At 44.8% G+C, this 21,703-nt stretch overlaps 1 protein-coding gene across 2 annotated transcripts; it reads left to right on the top strand.

Moving 5' to 3' along the window:
• The first annotated feature begins 1,645 nt into the window (after positions 1 to 1,645).
• cmtm7 (CKLF-like MARVEL transmembrane domain containing 7) lies at positions 1,646 to 12,642 on the top strand. 2 transcript variants are annotated; one of them, XR_014922847.1, is made up of 6 exons: positions 1,646 to 1,894; positions 5,036 to 5,212; positions 6,230 to 6,328; positions 6,565 to 6,643; positions 7,450 to 7,700; positions 7,797 to 12,642. XR_014922847.1 is itself a non-coding variant. In XM_085472462.1 (5 exons), exons 1-5 carry the CDS (start codon positions 1,784 to 1,786, stop codon positions 7,455 to 7,457), a joined length of 474 nt encoding a protein of 157 aa, XP_085328588.1. In that variant the 5' UTR covers positions 1,646 to 1,783; the 3' UTR covers positions 7,458 to 12,642. The 2 variants fall into 2 exon arrangements, 1 of the variants encoding a protein (XP_085328588.1); XM_085472462.1 differs by having other exon boundaries at positions 7,450 to 12,642.
• Positions 12,643 to 21,703: the final 9,061 nt, after the last annotated feature.

Below are 21,703 nucleotides of genomic sequence, written 5' to 3'. Positions count from 1 at the left end.
GTGTGTTCAGTTTAAAGGGAAACGTCCTGACAGCAGCTCTGTTGTCCTGCTGCTCGGGAACATTCGTGCCTCTCTGGAAGCTGCTGCTGCAGTGCTTCCTGACAGAGACCACACCTCCACTCAGCCCACAGGTCAACGCTGACACCTCAGCCACCCAAAAACCTGCACACACAGGATGTCTGCTTCAAAATAAAGGCCAAACAAACACAAGCAGACTCACAGCATGTTTCAGTCAGAAAACAACATAAAGTCCAGCGTTATCAGGCACCACTCATGATTGTGTGTGTCTGCTGCAGCCGTCTCAGACTGATTAAAGTTATCTTATAAATGACTCTCACATGTAAAGGGAAATAACAGAAACCACAATATTACAATGACATAAATAAAGATGGGATTCAGTGATATTACTGACTCTCTAGCATCTGTTTAATTTCCTGTTAGGTATCCTAACAACAAACTATGGTCTTATCAGAGATCTCCCCACATTATTTTCTGAATCATGATGGATCATGAAGTATCTGATGGAAAATTAAAAGAAGCAAATTCACCAACAAAACGAGAGCCGTGTTTGAGTTAGAATAAACACCTCAAACATCAAACTTGACGTTCAGCTTTAATATAATTTTAATTGATCATTTTAACTTATTTTTATAAATCAAATTTCATTTATTATAAAACAAGCAACAATAAATAAATGAGATAAAATCACCACAACCTGCAGTTCCTGTGATGTCCAGCAGGGGCAGCAGAGAGTCAGTCCCCATAGACTCCCATGTTAAACTTTACAGCAAAGATATAAACGGCTTGGTCTCTACAGATTCCCCCTTCATAACAACTGTAACCGAGTAATTGATTTTTTTATCTGTGAGTTTTGAGACTTAAATTTATGGGCGTGGCCAGTCATTGACTAACAGCTGGATGGTCACAGGGTGTGGCTGGAGTCCCTGAACTGGACCTCTGCACAGTGTTTGTGCCGCTGGAGCATTTTGGAGAATTTTTAATGACATCATGTGGCCAATAACATGTCTGCTGTGAGGTCCTATACTAACAGAGTGTTCAAGAAGGCGGAGCTCCAGTTTTTAGTGACTGAAATTCAAGGATTTCACTGAGGGTACACCAAAGCTTTGGTGATTGTTGAGTCATATACGGGTGATGTATGTTGAGCTTGACACATGAAAGAAACGCAAAAGCAGAACACGACATTTTATTCACAGAGGATGATGAAATGACCAGAATTTACACGAAAATCGAACGAACTGTGATTTAAAATAAATGTTAATGACCCAATCTCAATGATGTGCAAAGTTTCTGTCAGAGTGGCTCACCTGTGAAGGAGGAGAGTGATAAGATGTTATTGAACACTGATTAGCAGACATATGTGTGTGGGGATGTACACTAATAAGAAAACAAGGCTCTAAAATGTCCAAAACCAGGGGGTGACATCAAAGTGGTGGTGTCCATCTTTATATACAGTCTATGGAACTCATAAAAAGTGATATTTCAGACACACTCAGAAAAATACACTCAAAAAACAAATGAAATTAAAACATGCTACTGTTATTATACTGAGAATATATCAATACACACTGAAGTGTTTTGAGAGGACGGGGTTTTGTCGGTGCTTTTATTATGAAATATATCCCGGAAGCAGTCGCGTTTATCTGCTGCGCGTTGACGTCAGCGATAAAAACAGGGGCTGTGCCGTGTCGCGCGGTCGACGGTGACTTTCCGCTGCGGTTAAACTCGTTTAAACGTTTCATTTACCGTGCTGTTTACCGGCATCATGTCTCACACCGTCATCACCACGACAACAACCACCAGGACATCCGGGGAGAGCGGCCTGAACCTGGGCTACACCCAGACCATCCCGGGACTGCTCAAGATCGGACAGCTGGTAAGAGTCGGTCCGGTGGACAAACCCCGGGGCTTTACCCGGTTCTACCCGGGTTTGTGTGCGCCTGCTTTTCTAAAGATTTAGACACGAGAAACTTTAACTGTGAAATATTTAAACGACTGTTGTTGTTATTGATCGGCCTGTGATGCTCGGAGTGATCGGCTCCTGATGGAGAAATATTGATTTTCGTAAAAACTTCCATCCAGACAGGGACGGGCGAACAGAAAACGGGGCCCGGGGCTCAGAGACAGCTGCAGACCCCCAGGCTTTTACAGGGGACCTCTCCAGCTGTTTTACGTGTCCTCGTGTTATTATAATAGCACCGTTAGACCCACTCAGAAGGCACTTTATTAGAGATGTTTTAATTCTTCATGGCTCAGAATCAACAAGCTGCTGGAAACATTTCTCAGGGGCTTTGGTCATGTGATCACAGTGAGATGATTTTGTGACATGGAGCGTCATCCTGCTGGAAGCAGCCAATCAGAAGATGGTACACTCTGGTCAAAAAGGGATGCCACACTCAGGCAGGCTGTGGCGTTTCGGTGAAGCTCTTACCGCTGAAACAGGCCAGAGTGGATCCACACTTTCATGCTGCTTCCTCAAACTCTGACTCCATCATTGACGGTTGCAGCAGAAACTGAGACTCATCAGACCAGGCAGCGTTTCTCTGATCACCTGGTGTGGTCGTCTGCTGCCGTAGCCCATCTGCTCGATGTTCCACACGTTCATTGATGCTCTGCATGCGATGGTCGTAACGAGTGTTCATCATGATGATCTGACACCCTCGTGTCGGTGTTGTTCCCACATCATCATCATAAATGTTGTTCCAGGTTTAACATTGCAAGTGACCAATCACATTGTTGTGATGTCACACTTTTGCGACTTTGTAAAAAAAAGCGCTGTAAAAAAAAAGTCTGCGTAACGGCCTCTGTCCTCCGATGCAGCGATTTGAATCTTTGCATTTCAGGATGCTGTTCTGTAACAAACGGTAAGATTTATGCATGTTGTCCTTGCAACATTGGAATTTCGTAAATGAATGAATCGCTCGGCTTGCAAAAGTATGACGTCACAACAATGTGATTGGTCAATGTTGAACCTGGAACATTTATGATGATGATGTGGGAACAACACCGACACGAGGATGCCAGATCGTGCTGTATTCGAGGTCCTGGTGCCTTCCTGTCAGCTCAGAAATTGGTTTCTGACACACTCAGACCAACAACCATGTTCAGAGTCACTCAGGTCGCCTTTCTCCATCATTCTGAACTTCAGCAGGTCGTCTCAGTGAGTCACTGCTATGTGATTGGCTGATATTTGTGTTGGCGTGCAGCTGAACAAGTGTACCTAATAAAGTGTCCGGTGAGTCTGACCGTCTGTGTAAAACCTTTAAAGGGCGATCGTGGCTCAAGAGTTGGGCGTTCGTCGTGTAATCGGACGGTTGCCGGTTCGAGCCCCGGCTTGGACAGTCTCGGTCGTTGTGTCCTTGCACAAGACACTTCACCCGTTGCCTACTGGTGGTGGTCGGAGGGCCCGGTGGCGCCAGTGTCCGGCAGCCTCGCCTCTGTCAGTGCGCCCCAGGGCGGCTGTGGCTACAATGTAGCTGCCATCACCAGTGTGTGAATGTGTGTGTGACTGGATATGTAAAGTGCTTTGGGGTCCTTAGGGACTAGTAAAGCGCTGTATAAATACAGGCCATTTACCATTTAACGCCGTCTCAGAACAGACCTGCAGGAGTGAAGCTCGCCTCCTTCATTATTTCTGAACACGGTGGTTTGTATGCAGTTTCCTATGTGTACTCCAACACGTGTACTCCAACACGTGTACTGTCAACAGTCTGAAACGTGTTCCTCTGAGACCACGACACTGGAGGGTTTGGTAATATTCTAATATTCTTTGAACTAAAACAAAAACACAAATCGGCTGCTGAACGATTACTCAGACCCAACAGCTGTTTGACCCAGAACAACCATGTTTACAGCTTTCTGCCACATTTGGCCTGGTTGGTTCAGGCTGTGCCGTCACATCAGGAGCAACTCCTGCTTATGTGAGCTAAATATCAGAGTTTCTGTGGCAACAGAGCAGGGCTCTGGAGTGCCACCAGTTTTTTAATGGTGCAACTAGAAAGAAAAAAAAAGGTCTCTGCAACTCTGAACGTCTCCGTGTGGTCAGACACACATCATGCCCCTATCGTGGTCTAAACCAATCAGAGACAGTCAGGGGCGGGACCTCTCTGATATAGATATCCGATATCGAGTCATTAAATCCTGAATGGACTTTTAAATATAAACGTATTTTGCCAGAAACGTCAGAATCTCAGGTTAAAGCTCACAAACTATTTCAGCAACCACCAAACAGTAAATGAGAGCAATAAATGCCCAAGTGTCCCCCCCCCTCCCCCGCTGCCTTTCAGCAGCAGGCAGGTCGTCAGAGGAGCCGATGTGACGAATACGTTTAACGTTGCCTACAGCATTACCAAAGAGAGCCACGCACTTTAAGGACAAGCATAAGATTGTTAGTTAATCATTTGCAAATGAATATTGTCTGTGACATCAGTTTCCCCTTTAAAAGTGCACATGTAAAACTGCAGCGTTAGGCGATGTGGTTGAAAGCTTTGGGTGCGCCTAACTTTTGTGCTGATGCGCCTAAGAAAAACATTTAGTGGCAAAAAGTTAGTGTAGAGCCACAGAGCCAATCAGAGCCACAGCCTGCACACATCCCCACACAGCGTTTACCTGAGCTGAAGCTGCCAGAACCAAATGTACCATTTATTTATTTATTTATTTATTTATTTATTTATTGTCTGAAAATAAAAACTCATTTTACATTTGATGCCAGCAAGAAGTTTTAAAAAGCTGGGACGGGGAGTGAAAACATGATGAGTGTGACATCTGCAAACAGTCCAGCAGTGACATTTTCACAGTGTGTGGAGCTCATGACAAACCGGCCAATCCTGAGGTGGAAGTCGCTGCACGCGCTCAGGAGCTCTTCTGAAAACCGTCGGCCGTGAACGCGGCGCATCGCTTTCTTCTCTTTTGCTTGTTTAAACAAGCAGATGCAAAAACATGTGATGCACGTCCTCAAACCGCTGCTCGCCTCTAATGCAAAGTAAGCACATATTAAAATGAATTTCCCTTTTGCCAGATCTCCCTGCTCATCGCCTTCCTGTGTGTGTTCTGCACTCGCGGCTGGCCCAGCTGGCCGGCCTTCCAGTACTTCGAGGTGGTGACGCTGTGGTTCCTCGTAGCCTTCCTCATCTTCTTCCTCATGCACCTGTGCAGGCTGCAGACGAGGATGCCCTGCATCAACTGGCCGCTGACGGTAAGAGGAGCGACGCTTCCATCCGTCTGTGTCGGTCTCGCTTCTGCATTTCAGCCAAACTTCTGCATCGAAGACTTGAGCGTTTGATTCTCAGCGTAGCGTAACAGGAAGCTGCTGTTATGCAACGCAGAGAAGCCAGAAGAACCCAAATGTTCCTCTGGCTTCTCTGTGGAGTTCAAGGAAGGAAGAGAGCTTCTGATGTGCGGATGCTTGCAGTGCACCAGCAGTCCCTCGTTTACCTTCCTGACCAGTCGGCCGTGAGCAGAGGTGATTTTCAGAGCAAATCTCAGACTTTTGATCAAAATGAAACAAATCAGCTGCTGCAAATTGTTCCTTAACCTTTTGAGAGCTTTGTGACCTTGAAAAGGTTCATGAGCACCAAACGTGCTGGGAGATCTCAGCCTGAGACGAAACATCACCCTGCAGCTGTTAGTCGCTCGGCTCAGATTTATGCTTCCACACATGGCGAGACTTCCTCTTCCTGTTCTGTTGAATCCAGAGAAATGTTAAACATTGTGAGATGATTGCTGATCTTCATGTGGACGCTGCACATATATGCAGTCTGCTCAGCTGTAAGCAGTACTAATAAAGCTCCACAGCAGAGCACCTGCCTCCATGTCACCCGACCCCCAGCATCCTCTGCACATCTGTACGCACATCTGTTCAGCAGCGGTCAGGCCCTTGCTCTTATTTTGAAAGTCCAGCAGCTGCGGTGCAGGTCTGGTTCCTGTGCTGAACTCTCAGCGAGCTCATCCGGCTGCAGGATGAGAGACGTGCTGGAAATTAAAAGCACTTCCTGTCCAGCGGTATTTATTAATGAATCTATGAAAACTCGTGCGAGTGAAACGGGACTTGAAGCTCCGGCAGAGTGAATGTTTGCATCCTGGTTTCAGAAGCAGACCCGACTTTGAAGCCTTCACTAAAGCGGAGCTCTGAGGAAGGCTCGGAGCTCCTCTGTGGTGGACACGAGGTGCTGACAGATGCTGAGAAATGTTTATTGTTCCTCTGCTGTTTCAGGAGTTCTTCCATTACTCTGTGGGATGCATCCTCATCCTCATCGCCTCCATCATCGCCTCGGCGAATAGCGGTGGAGTTTCAGCGCTGGTGGCCGGATCGGTACGTAAGCGCACAACTGCGAGACTCGCGTTGTGTCACTTTGCAGCAGACCAGCTGTGTGTGGCTCCTGCAGACCGAGTCCTCCCTCTGATCACGCAGGACGTCACATTAAGTTCTTTCCTGAGAACAGAAATCTGGTCCTGCCTGAACTTCTCTGAGCTGAGTGCGATCCGTCAGTAGACTTGAGCAGCTTTACTTTGAAAGGTGTTTGTAACGCATTGTGTGTTCGTTCACAGGTGTTTGGATTCATAGCGACGTTCCTGATGGCCGTGAACTTGTGGACGTCTTACAGCGTGGCTTGTGGGCCTCAGTCTGGTAGGTGCTGTCCTTCACCTGCTTCTGGTCTGAGCCTGTTACCTGCTCACGTGGTTTTGGGTTAAACGTCTCCAGCGCTGGGCGAGGGTGTCGTCTTTTTAACGCGCTGCAGAATCAAACCTTCATGGCCTCATCTGCTTTTTATGAGCACGTTTCAAGTGAAGCATGTTGTTAAATTGCAGTGCATTCAGGGACTAGTAAGCGTTTTGTGCTCAAAGTCGATGTTAGAGGCAGGAAATCGGACGAGCGTGAGGATTTGTGACAGTTTGGCTCAGAGCAGCTGCGACACTGCAGCTCCTGCGGGGCTCCAAGGAAGGAGCAGGGGTCACGGGGTCACGGGCCACCTCAGTCAGAGCATCAGTGCGAGGTGCTGCACAAACGGTCCAATCTGCAGAGGCTCCACCCACAGCACAGCCTCGATGGGTGCAGCCAAAGGGGGGCCGACACAACATTAGGCACACGGTCATTATGTTACACCTGACTGGTGCATATTTGTCCACAGTTGGACTGAAGGGGGCTGCGTACCACATTTAAAACATTGTTATCGTATAAATAATGCAAGCGTGCACCTCCCTGCTCGAGCTGAGTTCCCTGTGATAAGAGGAGGGTTTCCCTGAGGAATGCTAACGATGCTAACGATGCTAATCAGTTAAAAGTGCTTTTTTTTTTCCAAACAGTGAGCCAACTGTTTTCTTCGAGCCACATCCAAAGATGTGAGGCCGATCCACATGACAGCAATTACTTCCACTGCCCTGAGACTCTAACACTCTCTCCCCGCATGTTTCTCCCATCATGCTTTTCTGCAGCCATGTAAAAAGCGTCCCGTCATGATGGAGTCAGATGGCTGTGTTGGCAGTTTGCTGTGTCCTGGTTCTTCTCTGCCAAGCGACCACCTGGATAAATCGATGTGATCATAACTCTTACTGCAGAGGAGCGCCGACGCAGCACCGGCTGGGCTGGACAGCAGTCAGTGTCATTCTTTTACTTCCTCGTTAAATCGGACCGCTGTGGTCACGTTTCCATGGTAACGGTGCTCTGGGTCACATTTGAACCATCGGTAATCCTCATTCATGAACGACAGCACAGTCACCTGGAATTGTCACCTTTATTATATTTCCCATCATTCCTGTTGTTTTCTTTCTTTGTCCTTAAGAATGAGGCGTGGGCTCTAAAGCGATGGCGCCCTCACACTGCTGTGTGCCATAAATGAGCGTGTCCTCACGGTTTACAGCGCCCATCCTTCTGCTCCTTTGAAACTTCCTCGAGCTCTGCAGAAGCAGTTTGGACCACAGATGCATTAAAATTACAGCAGTTCTACTTTAAAATATTAGTGTTGAAATATTTTTATCACTCAAACACGAGTTGCATGCTAATGTTGTTGTTAGCATGCTAAAAATTTACTCAGGGGCTGTAAAACAGCAGCATGCTAACAAATGAAACAGGTAAAACGTCGGCATGCCAACAAAGCAAAAGAACAAAACATCGTCATTTTTGGCGAGTAAAGACACGTGGCAGAAATCTTTATTTCTTTGATTGTCAGGAAGCCCGTGGGCGGAGTCTAACCTGCTGGAGGTTCAGTTTGTTTTAGCCAGCTGGGTCATTTTTAAAGATTCAAGGAAGCTGAAGACGCTGCATGTAAACAGTGCAAACCACACGCATGTAAACAGGTTGCAAGTTTTAATGATTGAAAAAATCTCACATTGATTATGTGGGTCAGTAATGATGTCATTGTTCATTTATATTACAAAACAAGCTGCAGATAAATATAAGAACCAGTTTGACTCATGGACACGCCCACTTACATTAAAGACAAATGTCTCCAGCTGTTCTGCTTGAGATGCTCGAAAACCCGACAAATACATCAGAAAACACGCGGTTCAGTTTGTGTCGCGTTAAATCAGACCACAGCTGGGAGCCGTGTGTCCCGTAGACACATGTACAGGAGATAAACCTGAATGTTTTTGTGTGTCGAGAGGTGTTCTGTGGGAAGCTCCAGTGTTTGATGTCTGCTTGTGGGATTTACTGACAATAAGAGAAATAAAGGCCAAAGCACAGCGTCTGTGTTATGGAGGAAGAACATGTAATATGTCACTGACGTGGATTCAATCTGTAACTGAACAGTTTAGAGACGTTTCAGCAGGAACTGCAGATTATTGTAATTACTCTTTTTGTTCAGCTGTCCTCGGTGCTTAAAAGAACCAAACTTTTAGCCATTTGAATTTAAAATTCAGTCTGAATTTTGTATTTAAAAAGCACATCTGTGATTATTTTAGAGGATGCCAAAAGAGAGCGATGTATAAATTATATCAGGATTAAAAATGAACTGTGTGGAAATCTGTGCAGATTAATAAATGTAATGACATGGATTCATTCAGATTATCCAAATATTCACGTGATTAATGATCAATGATACTTCGTTCAGACGCGCTGAGATGGATTCAAATGAACCAAAGAGATTAAAAGTGTGTATCTATGGACAGACGAAGACATATTGTAGTAAATATTAAACATCATCCATTTAAAAGTGTTTGGATTTATAATTATATGTTGGAAGCTACATTTTTGGAGAATGTGTGTTTTCCAAAAGAAGTCATTGCAACGCCACATCAGTGAACGCACAGACGAGCTAACAATGAAAAGATGCTGTAAATATTCAATGTGCTGCACTGAGCGCAGCGTGTTAGCCGTTTTACAATCGTCCGACTGTTTAAGCACAATCTCTGCGTACCTCTCCCAGCCCGTTCGTTCTGATCATAGTTATTTAATCTGTGCTTTCACTCAGTGACAGAAAACTTTTATTAATCTGCACACGGTGACGTCCACTCCCGCTAACTGCTAGCTCCGACCGCATGCAGCACCTCTGGGCTGTCAGCTCTGCAAACATCTCTGATTGACTCAATGCTCAGTTGAACTTACGTGGAAAATGAAGTCACACCTCTGAACCTAAAAACTTTAACGTGAACAATCGTTACGAATCGAGACAGAGACGCCAAATGTGGCAGGTAGCCAACGTTAGCCGAGACGTTAGCTTACAGCTAAGTGATTATTAAAACAAATTGAAGAGACAGAATTAAGAGTTTGTTGAAAATGGTTAAACCATGCTTATGTTTTCTGTTGACTGTGCATTACTGATACATAGTTAACATTTTATTAAATGGAATTTAATGAAGAGGTTAATATAGCAGCACTAGCTAACAAGCGTGACCTAGCATGACTATTGTTGATGCCACGCCCATTTTTTCTCGGCTGCACTGCCGATCTGATTGGACAGGAGGGGAGTTCATGCTAACATGTCAGTGTTCACATGACAGCTGCTGCTTGTCTTATTGGTCTTTAATAACAAAGTGCCATTTATTGTTTGATTGTTTTTAGCGATTAATCCCAGTTTACAGGTGTGCAGATAAACTGCTGTGAACGTCTTGGAGGAAAAACACATTTCCAGTTTTTCTGCTGCGTGTTCTTCATAGAACCCAAACTGGTTTCGCTTTAATTCTTAGAATAAAAAGGCTCAAAGTTAGACCCTTTTCTGCCACCTGTCGTTAACAAACGAGTAAAACCATTCGGTGTGTAACGATAATCCTGAGATTACTGCCTTACTGTGCGATGCTTCTGACTGTGCACTGAATGTGTCTGAAATTTCCTCTGAAGTAGCTCAGAGCACCAAATGAAGGCCTGACCTCTAATTGGATTCAAACTGAATGTTAAACTGTGGAAGGTTTACACAGTACTTTGTAGTACATTTAAATACCCGTTAGTGTCTGATCCTGGAGCCTCTACACACTGTGTGACATCGTAACGGGTTCCTGCTCGACTGGTCTGTGGGAACCGTCAGGATGTTCTAGTTGGTGTAGGAACTTGATGAAAGCATGTGAGCTTTTTGTACGAATGCTTTCAGCTTCAGACAACTTCATAAACTAACTTTAAAAAGCATAATTAGGTTGTGGTGGCTTAGCGGTGCAGCGGTTGGAGCTTCATGTTTTCCCTGTCTGGGTTTCCTCTCACAGTCCAAAGACGTAGGTGGGGTGACCTGTCCAGGGTACAAGCCCCGCCCACAGGGTTTCAGTAGTAAAACGTGCCACTGACTGAGACACTGAATAAGAGCGGTCACTCAGCTCTTCGTTATCTGAAGCTGGTCATGAAGTCATGTGACCCTGCAGGTAGAGACTGCGAGTTCCTCATACAGTCACGGTCCTGTTTGATAGGCTGCAGGGACTGACTTCACAACAGTGACATCACATCCTGCCTGCTCCCAGTGAGTCCGGTACGTCAGGGCCTGAACCCCTGAGGGTCGCACAGTGTGGAGGGGTTCCCGTCCCATTAACGTCACGTGTCTCATAAGCTTTATTTCACGCTGTGATGCTGTTCGTAATGGTGCACCATGCTCACTTGCTGTGCTCGCTGCCTCTTTGGTTTCCTGTCTGCACCAGCTTCATTTGTAAGAGTTTGGTTTCTTATGCACTGATAAGCTTACTGCAGCAGGCCGTTACATCATCGTGTTAAATCACAACACGTGAAAAGATTTACATTTGAGTTTTGTATGTATTTACTATTTCTATGGTTGAACTTTTACTATGCTGTTTTTCCAGTTTGGGATAAAATTCAAACTTTTCTTGTTTCTGTTTCCTTGGACTTATTTTTTTTACCCTAAAGCTGGGCTTTAATTTTCCGTCTGGATGTTTTGCGTGAATCCAAAACGAAGGTGTTTGTCAGTCAGAGTGGGACAGCGATGTGGTTTTCCTGAAGGCTATTTGAAGGCGTTGCTGTGAGCGTTTACAGTTATTTCCATGCCTCGAGTACTCTGATGGATCCGGGCTCCACCATAGACAAACCACACTGTTTACATTATTTATTTTGGCTCCAGCTTGATGATGATATTCTCACTGATGCAAAGTGACCTGATGTATGGCTGCGTGTCCACTGGGGGACAGAAACATTCATTAGACTGGCTATGAATCTGGACCGCTGATAATACATTACTGCTCATTACATTTTTCACTGTCGGAGGGAAACGACTCGGTCTCCAGGTGAGATTTGTTTGTACAAATGTTCCAGTTTAGTGGAAAGCAGCCAAAGCTCGTATGCAATTGGGCAAGACTTGGAAGTCTTCTAGTTGTACAAGTCTTGACCCTGTTTTCTACACATGCCACAGATTCATTTACAGCAGCACCAGGCTCAGGGAGGGGCGGGGCCAATCACTGTGATTGGTTGGTGAGAGAAGGAAGACAGGATGAAGACATGCTGTGGAGGAGAGACAGAGATTAATAACAGATATGATTCGATGCAGAGAGTCTGTGAACACATAGTGAGTGAGAAACGTGACTTTCTTTAATCTCGAGTCTGTTTGTTTCATTTGAGACCAACAAAGCTTCACACATGGAAACATTTTACTCAACAGCAACTTTTAGTCTCAGGTCTATTCTTTCATTTTTAATGCCACTGATTGTGTTTCTACTACAGACTAAAGTCCTGCATACATTTGGTCGATTATTCAGCTCATATTAAATCTTTTTGTTTGAGCTGAATCCCGTCACTGCTGTTTCCTGTGATGACACACGGGGCGGCGCCAGGAAAAGCTGTAACAGCAGGTCGTGGAGCAGCCGTCCTAACAGCTGTTTCAAAGGTATTCTTTCTCCAACGTTAAATTCTGATTGGACGTTTGCTTCTTAAAGTTCCCGAATCTGTGAATCGAATGTTTGAGATCGAGACTAGGATAAATGTATACACATGAGAGCGAGGAGCCCAGTGGACACGGTCACCTGGTAGTTCATTTAGTGTTTTCTCCAAAGTGCCTTAATGTTCTGTGGGTGTGGATTGGTCACTTGACTTCTGTGAGGAGCCACGATCAGGCTGGACTTGTGATTTTATTATATTACAATAAAAGATGTGTACAGTGTTTGAGTGACATCACAAACACGAGTTGTTTTTCTACATTTTTAAAATGTGTTCAAACTACAAGTTGTGATTTATTGCATGTTGTGAATTAAAGGCTCATTGCACCAGTTCTGTCTCTGCTAGTTTCATAGAACACGAGGAACAAACACATGAAAAATGGAAACAAAGTATTATTAAAGTTAACAAAATGATGCATTTATCTGTTTAGTAACGTCTTTGTGTAAAACAGTCATCAGTGTGTGTAGAGGTTTAGCATTTTGCTGTGGGTGGAAAAATCTGTGTGTAAAATAAATGCTTTCAGTTTTCGCTAATCTGATGTTTGAGGCACATTTTGAAAACACATGAAAGCGTTAGCATGCCGCTAACGCTTTCATGTGTAGAGAACCGTGTGGATTATTAGCAAACATTAGAAAGATAAAGAGTCCTAAAAGTTGTCCCTGTGGAAAACCCACAGCACTGTATCCATCCATCCATTCGCTTCCGTTTATCCTTTTCAGGGTCGCGGGGGGCGCTGGAGCCTATCCCAGCTGTCATAGGGCGAGAGGCGGGGTCCACCCTGGACAGGTCGCCAGTCTGTCGCAGGGCCAACACACAGGGACAGACAACCATTCGTGCTCACTTTCATTCACACATTCACACCTAGTGACAATTTGGATTATCCAATCAACCTGTCCCCACAAGCTGGATGTCTTTGGACACTTTATCCAATCCAACTTTATTTATAAAGTACTTTAACACAGCCAGCACAGGACCAAAGTGCTGTACAGCAGATATGTTAAGAAAAAAAATAAAATTTCAAACAGCCCTGTATTAAAAAACAACATAGAACCAACTAAAAACAGTTTGGGAGCTGCTACAGCAAAAGCACGATCTCCTCTAAGTTTACGCCCTGTCCGGGGTACATGCAGGAGCAGCTGATCAGCTGGCCTGAGAGAGCAGGTGGGTGTATGAGGCTGTAGCAGCTCAGAGAGATGAGATGGGGCGAGGCCGTGGAGAGCTTTAAAAGCAAATAAAAGAATTCTAAAATGAATCCTAAAAGTATTGGCAGCCAGTGAAGTGAAGCTGAAACGGGAAATGTGCTCAAACTGTCGAGTGCCAGTTAAAAGACGAGCTGCGGCATTTTGCCTCCTCTGTAGAAGAGTAATATATGATGCGCTGACCCCAGTATAGAGTGCATTACAGTAATGCAGCCGAGTGCTAACAAAGGCGTGGATAGCTGTGAAAAACCTGCTTTAGCCAGCTGCCTCAATCTGACTGCCAAACGTCAGATCACAGTCACTTTGACCCCCAGGTTTGTGACAGCTGGTTTAACATGCTGGGCAAAGGAATCTAAATATTGGGGGTCTCAGTGGGGCTACCAAAAACCATCACCTCGGTCTTTTTGTCATTGAATTTTAAAAAGTTAAGAGACATGCAAGCCTTAATTTCAAGACACTGAAGTAGTGGCTGTGTGGAGTATGTGTTCAGTCATCAGCATAAAAGGGGAATACAATGCAACTGAGTTAACTCAGTACAGAACCAAGAGGGGGCCGAGAACTGAGCCCTGTGGGACACCACACCACAGAGGACAGCACGGCAGAAAAAGTTCACCCTGCCAAGCAGGACCTGAACCACTCCAGGGCCCCTCGTGCCCACCCAGTGCTCCAAACCAGAGAGTAATATGGCGTGATGCACTGTATCAAGCCAGCTGTCAAATCTAAAAGCACCAGAACAACACAGTCCCGAGCGTCAGGAGCTAAAAATATGTCCTTAAAACTTTGAACAGGGCTGATTCAGTGAAAGGGTTTAAAATCTGACTGGAAAACATCTAAAACATTTTGCTTTCCCAGGAAGGCCATTCATTGGCTGTGAGCTCTTTTCAAGACATTTGGAAAGAAAAGGTAGTTTGGAGATAGACCTGTAATTTACAAGAGTCATAGGATCAAGAGCAGGTTTTTTAATCAGGGGTTTGACTACAGCATGTTTAACATCTTTAGGGACAACACCTGACATCAAACTGTGGTTTGCTCAAAAAGCAAAGGTCCAACTGCAGTTAACACGTGTTTTAAGAGTCGAGGAGGGGCAGCATCGTTTGGAGACCCTGCAGGCTTAAAATGACCAACAGTCTCCTTTAAAGCGGACAGAGTCACCGGCTCAAAGACAGCAGAGCAGGAAGCAGAGACTGAGAGGTCATGAGCAGAAAGATCTGAGCCCTGGTGGAGGAGACCTTCTCAATAAAACAGCGTACAAACCGTTCACAGGCTGCGGACGAGGCCTCGATACAGTCGGAGCAGAGTTAACGGTCCTAAATAAAACACGTGTTGTGACAGTTTGACGGAATAATGTCAGATACGTGTTTTTTACAGTTGTGTTTAAAGCAGATGTGTAGACTGATGCTCAGTTTGATGGTACAAACGTATCAGGAGTGACATCATTGATATTTACTAGATACAGAACACAGTGAGCCTACACTGTTCACTGCATCACTCCATGCTTGCACTGAGCACCACCTGCTATCATGTATATATCTACTGAGCACTTTTCAGTTTTGCTTTCTTTCAGCGTTGTCTGACAGTATGTTTTGCACTAAGCAGCAATTTGCTAATGTTGTAAAGCTGCTCAACATTTGGAAATAAAACCCATTCTGATTCTGCACAAAGAAAGCTCAGTGGTGGAATCAAATATGACATTTCAGTCAAAATTCAAGGTATTTGTTTCTATTTCATATCATTTACGAGCCCTGTGTGAAAGCTTTAGTTACATTTAAGGGCAATATCCCAAAAATAAAGTCAGAGATTTGATCCGTGTGTGTTTCAGATGAAATGAAGACAAACTGATGCAGTAAATCTTCTCTTATTGATGACAAAACTGTGCAGCATAATTTACTTCAGATGTTGCAGATGTGAGAGCATAAGCAGGCTGATGTTTGGAGGCTCTAACAGCAGAGAGATGATACAGAAACATCTTTAGAAAATACTGACACACTTTACAAATTTCCCACGTGTGGGACTAATAAAGGTTATCTTATCTTATCTTATGAAGGGACAACTTTGTGTCTAAATGAGCTGCACACTTTCCCCACTGAAACCAGCACAATCCCACTGATGAAAACAACATTTGAACTACATATATTCTGGATAAATCAAAGCATTATCAAAGTTGTCTGTGGTTCCCTTATTTTTCCTTGGTTCCCTCTCAGATCCTGCAGGACGAACAGCAGTGAGTGGTTCCTGTATGCAGCTGTTACAGGTTGTGTTGGAGATGCTTCTGCAGATACAGGAAGCAAATATAAAAGTGTTTTCAGTGTTTTTAGCAGTCCCTCAACTACAGAGAGCTGTCTGCTCTCCTCTGCATCTCTCAGCTGCTGCTGGCTCCTCCTCCTCACACTGTCCTGGATCTGTCCTGGTGTCTCATCAGGGGTGGAGAGCCTCCGTCTCCTCTCACCTTCTCAGGCTCTTCTGACTCTGGACACTTGCAGAAGGAAATCAACCACAGCAGTCAGCAACAAAAGCAGCAGAACTTTATCAAATCTGTGTGAACTTGCAGGATGAAAACACCGTTTCCTCTTATCGTCACAAAGACACACTTTATGTGTTTGACTCAGAGAGAAACAGGATCCTGCAGAGTGTTGGTCTTTATAACAAAGGTGACAGACTCGGGTTGTTTGATATAAGCCTGACAACAACAGCAGGAAACAGCAGGAGGACTTCTCCATCTACTGTCTGTCTCATTGTTAGCGCTTTAAACAGGATGAGAGCTCTTTAAGGACAAACTGCAGCACAGCATGCTTGAGTCTGCGTCCTCACCGCAGTTCGCGGGCCACATATTTGCTCAACCGTCTGCTCGGTGTTTCCTGAACCGTTTAAGTACGTTTGGCTTCACGGCGACAAACAGACGGAGCTTCGGCAGAAACCTGAACGAACTAACGGAGAAAGAGCGCGTTAAACGCGACCTCACTAACGTCACGTAACTTAGCCGAAGGGTCGCTAAATGCGACTTTAAGACTTTTCATTATGCTAACATTTGTTCCGCGGTATATTTGCAGTGGGACAAAAGCGCCGCGCTCACTTTGAAGACGGTATTTCTGCGCTTCACTTCGGCCGTCCGCCATTTTTCTTCAACCGCTGACTCGCAGTGAATCCTGGGATATGGTGAGGGCGCGGCTTCTATCCGTGCGCTCGTGCGTTCTGTGTGGCGTCACTGGCAGATCAAAGGAATCAGCTTCTGCTTTGATCGTCACAGCCACGTCACAGGCAGGGAAAGCTTTAAATAGGAGCGCTCACACAGAAACATCACTGCTCACCTGTTTGCAAATGTTCAACAGTCGGCGTTCTCCCAACAAGGAAATTATCCAGCTGTTCTCTCAAACCCAGAAAATCTAATGTGCGATACAACCATGTCAACACGCAGCGAAAACGAAAATACAGTCGTGGTCACACCAGACCAGATTATGCCACCTTTCAACAGGTGCTTCCAAAGGCTCTCTGGAGCTGAGTGGAGCATGATAGAAAGTGGCACATGCGACTCAGGCGTCCGAGCGGTGCTCGCTGATATGATTTGTGAAATCATTCAGACCGCCTCTAGCAGAATCCTCAAAAATGCCCTTCCTGTTATTCAGGATCGCATGATGAAGGAAGATCCGGAGCCTTTAGGTGCGGGGAAAATAAGCCCGTCCCTCGGAGACTCCATCTCAGCTGCCATCGCCGGCGCTCTTAACGTCCTGGAACAGCGACCTGAGAGCACTGACGAGCTGACACGGATGGTTGAGGAAGAGATCTCCGAAAAGGTCAGCTCAACGGTCAAACTCGTTAGAGAAAGCCCCGATCTCCCGCAAGACCCCGCCGTTTATGTCAGCGGCAAATGTAGTGATATTAAAAAGCTGCACCGCATGGTTTGCCACGCTGCCTCGTGCCTTAAAAGGCACGCGCGTGAGCTGTCGAGCGGCTCTGATTCCGGTACAGAAAGTACGGATTCAAAGATGTCCGTGCAATCAGCAATCAAAGAGATTTCTGTGATTCTGTCATCAAGGAGCTCAGATGGAGAGATGACAGATGAAGATGAGGAAGAAACTCTAACAGAAAAGGACGAAACAAAACGAGCCGCAGGAAGCCAAAGTTTCCGGGCTGCAACCCCAGTAGAAGTGGTTGCAGCTGACATCGTAAATGAGATCATTGGCGACATGGATGTAAGCAGCGAAGAGCCCTGTGAGAGGAGTCCTGCCTTTAATGCAGGATTAATTACCAACAAGCTGAGAGACTTCTTCTCCAGATGTTTGCAATCCACCTCTCACTCCCGGCTCAAAGCACGCAAACAGCGCTTTTCCATGTTTGCCAGAAAACAATTTGAAACAACGAAAAAAGACCTGAGAAAAGTAATAAAGGCAAACAGAAAATTTCTTGTTTGTCTGAAAAACATTTGCAAGGACCCCAAAGGTGACACGGTGCCCTCTGATAACAGTACGGTTTCCAGCCGAAACACACTGCTCCGTTACATACGCTCCTCTCCCGTCGACTTCGACGCGATTAGATCAGACGTTAATCAGTTGTATGAGAAATTAACAAAGGAAGAAAAACTCTTCAGCATCCACAAAACAGTGGAAAACTTTAGAACTGGTGGAGCAACCAGAGATTTCACTGTGGAGTTAACGGCAAAAATGTTTGATCTACTTATGACGGATCGACTGTATCAAGTCCCCGAACCTGTAATGGGTAGATCCCTGTCTGACACCGTCATCTGCAGGACTCCACAACCAGCACATGGATCCAAGCCTCCCTTTTCTGCTGAAGTCCTCTATGTGCTCGTAGAAGACGCAGTAGAAAAGTTTGTACAAAAACTTTTACTCTGGGTGGAGAACGAAGACGAAGATCACCTGATTGAGGACAAAATTTCTGTGGCTGTGGAAGAAATCCAGAACATTATTAAAAGAACGAAGATCCCAACAAAGGAAACCAGCACAGATTCAGATGGAAGTGGAAGAGAATCTGTTCCGACACCTGTAACACCAAAGTCTGGGAGCAGTACCCCAGAAACATGCTCTCTGGTACCTTTTCAGTCACCTGATCAGTCACCTGATCAGTCACCAAAGTCTGGGAGCAGTACCCCAGAAACATGCTCTCTGGTACCTTTTCAGTCACCTGATCAGTCACCAAAGTCTGGGAGCATTACCCCAGAAAAATGCTCTCTGGTACCTTTTCAGTCACCTGATCAGTCACCTGATCAGACACCAAAGTCTGGGAGCATTACCCCAGAAAAATGCTTTGTGGTACCTTTTCAGTCACCTGATCAGTCACCAAAGTCTGGGAGCAGTACCCCAGAAAAATGCTTTCTGGTACCTGATCACTCACCTGATCAGTCACCTGATCAGACACCAAAGTCTGGGAGCATTTCCCCACAAAAACGCTCTGCCAGTGTTTCAGGCTCACCCAAGGATTCCTCTGACATGTCAGAGATGAGGTCTGTATCAGCGTCATCTTCTGATGCTGAGAAAATTTCCAGTGACCTCGCCGTTCTCCTCATGATGAGAGTCATCAGAAAATCTAACCCTGAAACTCAACACTTTTTTGCCAGTGCAGCATGTACTACAAAAGAACCTGACGCGATCCTCAAGCGTCTGAGAGATCTGATGCAGCCTGAACTCAGCAGCACAGAGTCCGTCACAAGTCTGATGAAGGACAAGAAAAAGTTCATCAAGAAAATGACCAAATGCCTCATCAAGGAGTTTGGCTCCCCAGACACTGTGTTAAAGGCTGCGATGGCAAAGGATGCGTCTTTTGATGAGGTTCTGACAAAGCATCTAAAAATGCGCCTCGGAGTCATCCCCGGTCCTCCCAAAAAGTCCAAAATTTCCAGGGTTTTTTCAGCGTTGGGAAAAACTCTGCGAAAACCCTTCAGGTGGTTCACTAAAGCCAGAGATGATTGAAATGACCATCCTGGCTTTTCCCCGCCGCCCTGCTTCTTTTAACATCTTGAAGCAGAATTTTAGCACCAAATCCAAATTCTAACAACTGTAGTTCACGCCATCTCGTCTCCTTTTTGATTTCCATCCCCCCCAACCGGTCGCAGCGGATGGCCGTCCCTTCTGAGCCCGGTTCCGTTGGAAGTTTCTTCCTGTTAAAAGGGAGTTTTTCTTCCCCACAGTCGCCTCGTGCTTGCTCAGAGGGGGATCGTTTGATTGTTGGGGTTCTCTGTAGTACTGTAGGGTTTTGACCTTACAGTACAAACAGGGAGGAGACTTTGTGATTTGGTGCTTGATTATGCAAAATATCTAATTTGGCATAAAATAAAAATTTAAAATAATTAAAAATACATTCCAACTTTGTTTGTGTTCTTCTTCTGTTGTCAAATATGTAGAAAGTGTTGCACGTGTGATTTTAGTCATTTAGCATCAACATGTAGCCAACATGTGTCTGTTTGTGATCCTGCTGCATCTGTTTTTGTCTGATTTGTGTCTTACTTTAGTCAATTTACATCTATTTTGTGGCCCAAATGTGTGGATCCTGTGTGACATTGCTCTGTTTTGTCTTAATGCTTCACTTTGGTTGTTGATGTTTGTGCTCATTTTGATTCTAGATGTAGACCTGCCATCTGAAAATTAGCACCTCGCCCACTTGGAGCATCTGTTCTTTAGTCCAGGGGTTACACATTTTTTCTTTCAAAAAGGGGAAATACCTCGGTTACTTTACTACTGACCACAGAAACGATGACATATACAGACAAAGATGTAAGCTCTATGTGCAGGCAAATACTGTTTGACACAAATTCAGCTTTTGTTTAAGTGATTTTGTTGATTTATGTTTGTTGCATACCGTTATATACTGCCCCCTTGTGGTCAGGAGACCTAGAGGGGGTAGTGCCAGCCAGATGTTTGTAGCTGTGGGTGTTTGGACTTTTAAAGCACTTTGAAGAAAGTTAATGTTCACTTTTAGAGAACGACTGGATGGCTCTAGTAACAGAGTCATTTTAGCGCTCACAGATCCGACAGTGAGTGGTTCCTGTTACTCATGCAGTCTGAGGAAGCAGCGGTTGAAGTGTTTGTGTATTTATTGATTTCTTTTAAGTCACTGTGTATTTGATGTACATTATGGTTTATAAGTCCTGTCAGCCCTGTGCTGAGAGGGCTGTGCTCATCCATCCGTCCTGTTCTAATAAAGCCAAATTTCAGGAACACCTTCTTTAGATCTGTTCAGTTTCATTTAGAGATGTACCGATCCGACATGACGTATGGGAATCGGTCCGATACTGACCTAAATTACTGGATCGGACATCGGAGAGAAATAAAAAAATGTAATCCGATCCATTAAATATAATGAAAGTACCTCACAAAACTTGCGACATGGCGTAACTCGGAGCACGTCGGAGCAGTATGTGTCACGTGATAGAGCGGCTGTAGCGTGCGAGACCTGACGGCGGTCTGGTTGAGCATTTGGAGTTAGGGCGATTTTAGCCCATTTTTGGGGGTGCTGAAGCATTAATGATATATTTTTATGTGGTTCAGCCACAGCTCTGCTAAAACCTCAGCCAGTAACAGGTCGGCCAACGTTTGGACCGTCCAGTTGTCTGTATGACTGCCGCAGTACGTGCATCACATGTGCTCACTATCAGAAAGAGCCAAACAGCCCTGGTGGAGCGAGCAGCTGTAAAGAGAAGCAGATGCTCTGTTTCTAAAAACGTTTTAAGCTTGTTTCAAAGATTCTGTACAGCAGCTTTAAATGTTTTCCAAAAGCACACAGACACTTATCAGTGGTTCTCACACTTGTTACAGTGTGGACCACCTGATAAAAGTCAAGCTCTCCCAAGCACCACCATGAAAGCATGAAAGTCATAATTCTTACAACACAAAATTAGTTTTACTAAATGAGTAAAATTAGCATCTGCAGTAAAGATGTTTTCATACATTTTATTCATTCTACCACAGCAAAGTTGCCTCTATTTTTATAGTTTTTATTAATATTTTGAAATAATTTATTTGTAAAAATGTATTCTGTTTTTTTATGTATCTGTATTATACTGTTTACTTCTTACTCACTATGAGCATCGTTCATTATTCTCCCAGTAACTAAGGTTAGCATATGTATGTTTTCTATTCCAATCCATTCTTCTTTAGCAGCATTTAAATAACCTTTATCAGATTTGATGGTTTTGTTACAGACTTTTCAAAAAAGTGTTTTTCTTTTCTTTCACAAATGTGGA

This window comes from Copadichromis virginalis, linkage group LG11 (genome assembly GCF_057382275.1).
Source record: "Copadichromis virginalis isolate Kocher_CV1m ecotype Utaka linkage group LG11, C_Virginalis_male_GT1.1, whole genome shotgun sequence".
Classification (NCBI taxonomy): Eukaryota; Metazoa; Chordata; class Actinopteri; order Cichliformes; family Cichlidae; genus Copadichromis; species Copadichromis virginalis.
This window is presented reverse-complemented; position numbering and strand designations above follow the sequence as displayed.